Source organism: Apteryx rowi, unplaced genomic scaffold (genome assembly GCF_003343035.1).
Source record: "Apteryx rowi isolate R43461 unplaced genomic scaffold, aptRow1 scaffold_631, whole genome shotgun sequence".
Taxonomy (NCBI): domain Eukaryota; kingdom Metazoa; phylum Chordata; class Aves; order Apterygiformes; family Apterygidae; genus Apteryx; species Apteryx rowi.
This window is the reverse complement of record NW_020450907.1, coordinates 200100-210002: the sequence shown is the minus strand read 5'-3', so window position 1 is coordinate 210002 and position 9903 is coordinate 200100. Positions and strand designations below refer to the sequence as shown.

The window sequence follows — 9903 nt, the reverse complement described above, 5'->3', positions numbered from 1 at the left end:
GGGGCGATCGGAACAGAAACCGAAACAAATTACTCCCGACACCGACACCCCGCCGCTGCCGAGGCCCGCCCGGGGCCTCCCGGCCTCCTCCGCCGCGGCGGGCCCAGCCCTGGCGCCCCCAGGCAGCTTCCCCCGCGGCCCGAGCGGGCGAGCCGCCCCCGGCCGTTAAGCTGGTTACCGGCCGGCAGCGCGCGGGGCCGTTAGGAGCCGCCGCCAACAGGCTGCCGCCGCGCCGGGGAGCAGCCGTCCCGCGGGCACTTCCTCCTTCCGGGCCCGCGCAGGGGGAAGAAGCGCCGCGCCGCGCCGGCTCCGGGGTAGGGCCCGCCCTCCCTCTCTCGCTCCCGCCGCCGCCGCCGCCCGACAAAGCTGGCACAGAGCCGCGGCAGCTCGCGGCTCGCTCAGCGCCTACTGGCCGCTCGCTTGACGGAGCGGGCGCGCGCGTGACGTGGCGGACTGAGGGAGCGGCAACGGCTGCCAACGGCTGCAACGGGCCAAGCGTGAGGCGGGCGGCGCCGGCCCGTGCGAGAGGTAGGGGGCCGGGAGGAGGCTCTGAGGTGCGCGGCGCGTGAACGAAGCTGCTGGGCTGCCGCCTCGTCCCGCCCCGCTCGGCAGCGGGGGCTGCAGGGGGTGTTGCGGGTGCCAAGGGCTTAATGCTGCCCCAGCTGAGGGGTGTCGCGGCCGCCGCCTGCGGTTAGCAGCGGCGGGAGGAGGCACCGGGCTGCGGAGGGACGGGGAAAGGCTGCCCCGAGTCCTGCGGGTCGGGGGCTGCTGGAGCGCTAGGGGCCGTGGGAGGAAGGGGGGAGGCGGAGCTGGGGGCGCTGCTGGGAGCGGGGAGTTTCCCAGAAGCGACGAGGGCAGGGGGGATGCAGCCTGGGCAAGATGGAGGGGAGGGGGCGAGCAAGGCTGCGGGAGATCCAGGAGGGGATGGATCCGTGCCGAGCTGCTCCTAGCTCTGTGCCGCGCGGCGGTGCGCACTGAAGTGGCCTTTTGAAAGCCGAGTTGTTACTTCTGTATTAAACTATTTGCCTAATTACCATTCAGATCACTTCTTGATTTTAATATCCTAACACATGCTCTCGAGGCCGAAGGTATTTTAAAAGTTACGGAATATCTCTTTTTGCCATTCTTTGGTGAACAAGAGGGGTTGTTTGGGTGGGGTTTTTTTGTGTACTTTTTTTTTCTTAATCCTTCAAACAAAGATGACTCCTCCTGGTAGTGTACTCACAAACAGCTCTAAGCTTCATGCTCTTGTGACAAGCTTAGATTTTATACAGTGCCTTTTGCTCATGCTTGCAACTGCATAAGTATCTCCAATAGTTAAATATTTATATTTTGACATGTAGCTAAGCTGCATTACTGCAAAGTGATCCAGAAAGAAGCATGACACTTTTGTCTCAAATTGTTCTAAACCAAAATCCACAAAGTATCTAGTTTATTTTTTGCTATATGCTGGAAAATTTTACACTTAAAAATTCCACGCTGTACTTCCATTTCGTTGTTTTGAATATACGCTTTTATTGTCTTGGGAAGTGGATATTCTTAACTTATTGCCTGAATGTATTGGGACCTTACTTTTAGCAGAGAGGAAGCAATAGCTTTTCTTTTATTTAGTTACATTACAGAATCACAGAATGGTTGAGGTTGGAAGGGACCTCTGGAGATCATCTAGTCCAACCCCTCTGCTCAAGCAGGGTCACCTAGAGCACRTTGCACAGGATKKCATCCAGGCAGGTTTTGAATATCTCCAGAGAAGGAGACTCCACAACCTCTCTGGGCAACCTCTTCCAGTGCTCTGTCACCCTCACAGTAGAAAAGTTTTTTCTCATATTCAGATGGAACTGTCTGTGTTTCAGTTTGTGCCCGTTGCCTCGCGTCCTGTCGCTGGGCACCACTGAGAAGAGTCTGGCTCCATCCTCTCGACACCCTCCCTTTAGATACTTGTACACATTGATAAGATCTCCTCTCAGCCTTCTCTTCTCTAGGCTAAACAGATCCCCCTCTCTCAGTCTTTCCTCATAAGAGAGATGCTCCAGTCCCCTAATCATCTTCGTAGCCCTTCGCTGAACTTGCTCCAGTAGTGCCACATCCCTCTTGTACTGGGGAGCCCAGAATTGGACACAGTACTCCAGATGTGGCCTCAGCAGGGCTGAGTAGAGGGGGAGGATCACCTCCCTCGACCTGCTGGCAACACTCTTCCTGATGCACCCCAGGATACCATTGGTCTTCTTGGCCACAAGGGCACATTGCTGCCTCATGGTTAACTTGGTGTCCACCAGCACTCCCAGGTCCTTCTCTGCAGAGCTGCTTTCCAGCAGGTTAACCCCTAACCTGTACTGGTGCAGGGGGTTATTCCTCCCTAGGTGCAGGACCCTGCACTTGCCTTTGTTGAACTTCAGGAGGTTCCTCTCCGCTCACCTCTCCAGCCTGTCCAGGTCTCTCTGAATGGCAGCACAGCCCTCTGGTGTATCGGCCACTCCTCCCAGTTTTGTATCGTCAGCAAACTTGCTGAGGGTGCACTCTGTGCCTTCATCCAGGTCATTGATGAAGAAGTTGAACAAGACTGGACCCAGTACTGACCCCTGGGGAACACCGCTAGCTACAGGCCTCCAACTAGACTCTGCACCGCTGATCACAACTCTGAGCTCTGCCATTCAGCCAGTTCTCAATCCACCTCACTGTCCACTCATCTAAACCACACTTCCTGAGCTTGCCAGTGAGGGTGTTATGGGAGACAGTGTCGAAAGCCTTGCTGAAGTCAAGGTAGACAACATCCACTGCTCTCCCCTCATCTACCCAGCCAGTCATTCCAGCATAGAAGGCTGTTTGATTAAGCATGATATCCCTTGGTGAAGCCATGCTGACTACTCCTGATCACCTTCTTTTCCTCCACATGCTTGGAGATGGCCTCCAGGATGAGCTGCTCCACCACTTTTCCAGGGATGCAGGTGAGGCTGACTGGCCTGTAGTTTCCTGGGTCCTCCTTCTTGCCCTTTTTGAAAACTGGAGTGACGCTGGCTTTCTTCCAGCCCTCAGGCACCTCTCCTGTTCTCCAGGACCTTGCAAAGATGATGGAGAGTGGCTTAGCAATAACGTCCGCCAGCTCCCTCAGCACTCGTGGGTGCATCCCATCAGGCCCCATGGATTTGTGGGTGTCAAGTTTGCCTAAATGATCTCTAACCCGATCCTCCTCCACCAAGGGAAAGTCTTCCTTTCTCCAGACTTTCTCTCTTGCCTCCAGGGTCTGGGATTCCTGAGGGCTGGCCTGATCAGTAAAGACTGAAGCAAAGAAGGCATTCAGTAACTCTGCCTTCTCTGCATCCTTCGTCACCAGGGCACCCACCCCAATCAGCAGTGGGCCCACATTTCCCCTAGTCTTCCTTTTGCTACTGATGTATTTGAAGAAGCCCTTCATGTTGTCCTTGACATCTCTCACCAGATTTAATTCCAAACGGGCCTTAGCCTTCCTCGTCGCATCCCTGCATACTCTGACAACGTTCCTATATTCCTCCCAAGTGGCCTGTCCCCCTTTCCACTTTCTGTATACTTCCTTCTTCTGGTTGAGTTTTGCCAGGAGCTCCTTGCTCATCCATGCAGGTCTCCTGCCTCCTTTGCTTGACTTCCTACTCCTAGCGATGCACCGCTCTTGAGCTTGGAGGAAGTGATGTTTGAATATTAACCAGCTGTCTTGAACACCCCTTCCTTCTAGGGCTGTAACCCATGGGATTCCTCCAAGTAGGTCCCTGAAGAGGCCAAAGTTTGCTCTCCTAAACTCCAGGGTTGCGATCCTACTTCTTGCCTTGCCTCCTCCTCGCAGGATCCTGAACTCCACCATCTCATGGTCACTGCAGCCAAGGCTGCCCCCGACCTTCACATCTTCCACCAGTTCTTCTTTGTTTGTTAGTACAAGGTCCAGCAGCACACCTCTCCTTGTTGGCTCCTCCACCACCTGTGTCAAGAAGTTCTCATCAGTGCTCTGCAGGAACCTCCGGGACTGTTTGAGCCTGGCTGCATTGTCTACTGCATTGGCTACTTCCAGCTGTCTGTAGAAGGCCTCATCGACTTCCTCTTCCTGATCAGGTGGCCTGCAGTAAACACCCATAACAGTGTCACCCATGCTAGCCTGCCCTTTAATCCTTACCCATAAGCTCTCGACTCGCTCTTCATCCACCCCTAGGCACAGCTCAATACATTCCAGTTGCTCTCTCACATAAAGAGCAACTCCACCACCTCGCTTGCCTGGCCTGTCTTTCCTAAAAAGCACGTAGCCATTCATGACAGCACTCCAGTCATGCGAGCTATCCCACCATGTCTCTGTAATGGCAATGAGATCATGGCCCTGTGACCGCACACAGATCTCTAGTTCTTCCTGTTTGTTCCCCATGCTGCGTGCATTGGTGTACAGGCATTTCAGGGAGGTGATCGAGCATGCAGGTTTCCCAGGAGGGATACAAGAGCATCCTCCATAGCCACATCCCATGCGCACTTCCCTGGCTGCATTCACCTGCTGGAGGCGTCCCAACTTGAGCTGTCTTTTGCCAACTACCCTGTCACTATAACTCTCCCTTTCCCCCATCTTTCCTAGTTTAAAGCCCTCCTTACCAGGCTGGCCAACCTGTTGGCAAAGACACGCGTGCCCCACTTAGTGAGGTGGATCCCATCTCTCCCCACATTATTTCACTCTTCTTTGTATTTTTATATTATTGGTTTTATATGAAATCATTAAAACAGAATTATTTCTAAATTAAATCTTGATTTGCAGTCCCATATTTAAAAATGATAAAAATATACTTTTCCTCTTTAATGTGAAGTAGGCAATAATTTTTAAAAATCTACAAGTAAAGCAGGATAGTGAAATTGATTATCATCACAGTGTTAGCAGCAGCGACTGTAAAAAAAGAAATATTGCTCATTTCTTTCAATCTTTGTGATCATAAGTGTGTCTCAAAAATGGCTTATTTCACTACAGGTTGCTGTTCTGGAAAGGTGAAATTAGCTTAAGTGAAGAATTAGACAGTTCACTCTATTCAGAAAATGTGAAAGCAGTAGCCCTATAGTATAAAAATGAAAGTTTTCACAAAAAGTGTTATGAAAGTATTGTGACACTTCAAAGAATCACACAGCTGGAAAACATAGTAAACATCAAAAGAAACATTTGGGGGTGTTTGTGTAACTAAAGGGGGGAAGTTTATATCTGTGAACACTTGCAAGTAATTAGCTGTGGAGGGTTTGTTTGTTTTTTGGCTAGCTCTCTCTTTTACTTCTGCTTCTTAAGGGCACAAAATGTCTGAGGTTAAGCAGAGGAAGAAGAGAGGTATTTCTTCTTCCAAGACCAATGAGGAGTCACAAAAGGCCAAAAAGGACAGTAATCATGGGAAGCTGGTAAATCCCAGGACCAGCAATAATCGGAGTTCCCCTTGGATAGACTCACGGACAGCCTTGAGCCTGACTTCCCTTGCCATTTGCCTGGTGCTGACCTGGTAGGTAATCCTCTATAGTGGATTTTATTATGTTCTTGTGTGTTCTCTGCTACGTTCAGTCATGGACAATACGATTAGTAATGTTTGAATATAGCGTTTGGGTTAAAAGTTTATACTTCACAGGAATATGTTAAAGCTAGAAAGGGTCAAGAAAAGAACAGTGATAATCACAAGAAACATGGAAACCCCGTCATGCAGCGAGAGGTTATAGAAGCTTGATCTGTTTTGTCTCGCTGAAAGCTTAACAGACGCCTTGCTCATGAATTGTAAATACCTGCTTGGGAAACTGCATCTAATTGAGAAGAGCAATTTAATCTGACAAAAAGTACAAGGCTCAATGGGCAGGGAACAAATAAATCATCAGTAGACTGAAGTACAGTTTTATGTAAGTACTTTGCTCAGCAATGTGGCAAATTGCTCATCAAGTAGAGTCTTCAAGTAAAGATCAAGTATCCTTGTAAAAGGTGTCCTGAATATCCTAGCATCGTCAGTATTTTAGTTCCATCAGAAGCTATGAGTTTCATGCAGAAATGATATGATGAAATTCTCAGAATTCTAGTGCAAGAAATGAGACCAGTTTATTACACTCTTGACTTCAATCTTCAGGTTTAGGCAAAATTCGTACCTATTTTAGTGTCATCTGGATTTCTTTATGTAAATTTTTGAGAAACAGAATGTCATAGTAGAATAAAATGATTAGTAATGCCTCTGCTTAAACTATTTTACAAATCTATTTAAATTTGTTTTGCATCTATCTATATATAGATAGCATTTTAGCTTTTATTGCAGAGCTTAATCTGCACAGACTGTATTTAGATCTTTTGAAACTCTTATTTTAATTGATATGCAAATGAACAAACAAAAACAACTATCAAATTTCAAAACCAAAAGTAAAGTATTTTAAATAGACTGTATTGTTCTTGATGCATTTGTTCTCATCTGAGAGGATCTCTGGATAGTCTACATCAACACAGACTATCCCTGGATAGTCTATCTAGTCTACAGTATACCTTGTTTTGGGATTGATAAAAATCCAGCAAATTAATTTTTTTTGCTCAATTGTCTTATTTCCTTTGTAACTTGACAAAATGCTGACAATTCGGCTACCAAGGTCACAGTAAACAAATATGTCATATATATGAAGTACAGGATTGAGATCTCCACTATCTGCATCTGTTCACAAAACTAGTATCATGATAACAACAGCTATTCAATTTTTCCTACAACACACTGTAGGTTCTTGGATGGTTACAGTTAAACAAAATTAGAGCTAGCCAGATTTTCTAAATCTAAAGTTCCTTTGCATGATTTTGTGATGCCTTGCAAGAGTCCAAATTGGTTTAATTGTATTTTATTTCCAACAGTTAAATAATACTTTTTTCAATAAAACATACCTTACTTATGAGGCAATGCATTATAAGCATTTAGTGGCCTACCAGTGTAAGTATTTTTGTTGTTTTTACTGTTTGATAGGCATGCTATGTAAAATGAGGCACACCTTCTAATGTTTTCTTATTTTTATACCTCTGTTGGAAGCTGATAACTCCAGTAAACTTCATTAAACCCTATTTTTTTCCTCATATATTGATCTAGCAAACTTTGTGAACACAAATCCCGGCATTAACAGATCCTTGTGAAATCAGGTCCTATAACACTTAATATATGCCAATTATATAATATATTTACTATTTATTTATTTGCAATTTGCAGGTTCCTATTTCAGCAGACAAGTCAATTTGCTGATATGGAAAAAAAGTATAGTTTCTTACAGCAAGAAGCTGGAAAATTCCTGGACATGGAAAATAAAGTTAACTTAATTTCTGAAAAGGTAATCATTAACATCTTAATTGGATAATCTCTGAACATTTGCCAATGTGTTATTTCATTGTCATTTAGTCAAATGTAACTGACTTTTTTAGGTAAATATTTATAATGTGTTCTACTTGTCCACGATTAGGCCTTGTATGAGTATTTCATTGAAACATTTGTGAAGACGGCACACAAAATCAGGTCTGACTTTGGATATGTTATGGTTTCATTTATTGATTTGCCACTGAAGCTTGGTCAAGTCACTTTCACTTTCTTTGTCAGTTCTCTACATTTTTAAAATGGAGATAAATGTAATTATCTACTTTTATAAAGTGCTTAGAAGACAAAGAATGTTGTGAAGCACTATGTATTATACTTGCAGTAGGACAACTAATACAGAAAGTTTAGAGGCTGTGCTGCTTGGAGTTAGTTATTTAAACACTTGTTTATTGATTATGTGTTTGTATTAGAATATCAGCCTTACTGAAAAGCATTAATGAGGAAATTGTAGTCCTGGTGAAAATAGTGGCAAAAGTCTTACTGACTTTATCAGAACCAGTGTTTCACCTTACAATTTAAAGCTGAGTATATGTCCTTTATTATTATTATGTTTTTATTCATCATTATTGCTCTCCAGAGGACTGTAAATACTTCATTATTAGCAAGTGTTTAACTAAAAAAGATTCTGACTCCTTAGGAGTCAGATTTGTCTTAATTTTATCAATGCAACTGTGTCACGCAATTGTTTGCGGATGTTAGTATAGTCATCATATCCCAGTATATTTTTGCAGACACTAAACTATTTAAAATAATTTATGCACAAACTTCATTCTGCCAGTACTGTTCTGCATATAATTCAAATATACATTGATTTGAAGAAAATTTACAAGTATTTTTATATAATAGATCAGTTCGAGTAATATGAAAGACATACTGAATCAATAGTTAATTTTTTTCCCTTGCTATGTTATTTTTTTGTGTGTGTGTGTCACACTAGCAAGAAGAAAACTTAGGTTGGCTGCAGAAGTATCCCTGTATCTTACAGATAATGATGGGAGTACAGCATGGCTTACACCACTAATGTTATTTTAGCACTGATCTCATAATGTTGTCATTTATACATGATATAATTTGGATATTTATATACTACACTTAAATTCCATGGAACATTTTGCAGTATGTTTTACCAAAAAAAAATCACTGAGGAAAATAAGGGATTGACAACAAAGAAAATGGCATGTAGTCTGTAGAAAGACAACAACAAACATACTCTTTTCTGTGACTCTTGCAAGCTAGATTACTCAGCAACAATATTTTAAAGATCAGCTGTGGAAACAGATAGTATTATAGGAGACCTGTAACAAGTGAAGTGGCTTCTAAGGGACTGAGTCTTGCAAATCTTCTTTACCTTCTGTTAAATAATGCAAGTGGTCTTCTAGTCTTATGCTCATTAAGTAGACATGGACATTGTTTTGTGTTACAAATGCAGCTTGAGTCTTCTGAAAGTATCCTACATGAAGCTACTTCCTCCATGTCTGTGGTGACTGAGTTTGAGCAGGAAATATCTTCTCTTCGTAACATCATAAATGATATTCAGAACAGTGAACAAACTCCCTCTATAAAGATGCAGAGCATTAATGAGAAGTTCCAAAATATTACAGATTCCTGGAGAAGAAGCTTGGATGAAATGAACACAAACACTAGTGGTTTAAAATCTGAAGCAAAGTTCATACATAAAGAAGTTACCTCCCAAATTAATGAAGTTGATCAAAGAATTAAATCCCTTTCTGAAAGATTAAAAGATTTGGAAGACAGTACAGCCAGAAATATTAGAACTGTAAAAAGGCAAGAAGATGATGAGTTCTCTAGAGTCGAACAGCAGTTGGATTTGCATGCAAAGACAGTTGAAAAACTAGAAGAAGAACAAAATAGTCTGTTAGCCAAAGACACAGACCTGAATCAGAAATTTACAGACTATGAACCCAAAATTGAGGAGTGCAAGATCCATTTGCTGACAATTGAAAATGCTATTCACTCCATTCTTAGATTATCAAGTGAACTGCTAAGTATGGAGAAAAAGATAGAAGACTTGACAACACAGCTATATACTGTGGAAAATGATATGTTGAAAACTGTTTCTCACACAATGGAGATGCAAAAGGTTCTTGAAGGCATACAGTATGATGACAACATATTGAAACTGCAAAATAAAATAGTGGTTTTAGAAGAAGTAGTACCTGACATAAAATTATCTTCAAATACAAAAGAAATAACTACTGAAGACTATAACTTAGAAAATGATCAGAGTGAGGATAATACGTTAATTTGGACTTAGGGTTTTCATTGATAGAAAAACACTTTCATCAGTATGGACAATGTTTATAACAAGTAATAACCAAGAGGGCTGGCTGTCATACAGTAAGGATAGCTGAATATTGTCATCAATTTCAATGGGCAATGGATCAGATCTAAATGAAAATTTATAATAAAAAGGATAGAGAGCAAGATATACAGAGTTGAAGGAGGCAAGAAGCATTTTTTTAAAATAAGGATTATTTTCAACATATTGAAAGTTCATTTTTATTAAAAAGGAATTTGAAGCAAAGTATTTAAATAA

The 9903-nt window shown here is 43.2% G+C and overlaps 1 protein-coding gene across 1 annotated transcript; it reads left to right on the top strand.

Annotated features, from left to right (window-relative positions):
• Positions 1–6: 6 nt before the first annotated feature.
• LOC112974847 (inhibitor of nuclear factor kappa-B kinase-interacting protein-like) lies at positions 7–9886 on the top strand. Its single transcript, XM_026084239.1, has 4 exons — positions 7–528; positions 5273–5477; positions 7188–7305; positions 8776–9886. Exons 2-4 carry the CDS (start codon positions 5281–5283, stop codon positions 9619–9621), a joined length of 1161 nt encoding a protein of 386 aa, XP_025940024.1. The 5' UTR covers positions 7–528; positions 5273–5280; the 3' UTR covers positions 9622–9886.
• The last annotated feature ends 17 nt before the right edge of the window (positions 9887–9903 follow it).

Excerpts from the sequence above, each read along its gene's own strand:
- LOC112974847 (XM_026084239.1), top strand. The coding sequence starts at position 5,281 with ATGTCTGAGGTTAAGCAGAGGAAGAAGAGAGGTATTTCTTCTTCCAAG. Across the intron at positions 5,478-7,187 it reads ATTTGCCTGGTGCTGACCTG|GTTCCTATTTCAGCAGACAA; the intron begins GTAGGTAATCCT and ends TGCAATTTGCAG. Across the intron at positions 7,306-8,775 it reads TTAACTTAATTTCTGAAAAG|CTTGAGTCTTCTGAAAGTAT; the intron begins GTAATCATTAAC and ends TTACAAATGCAG.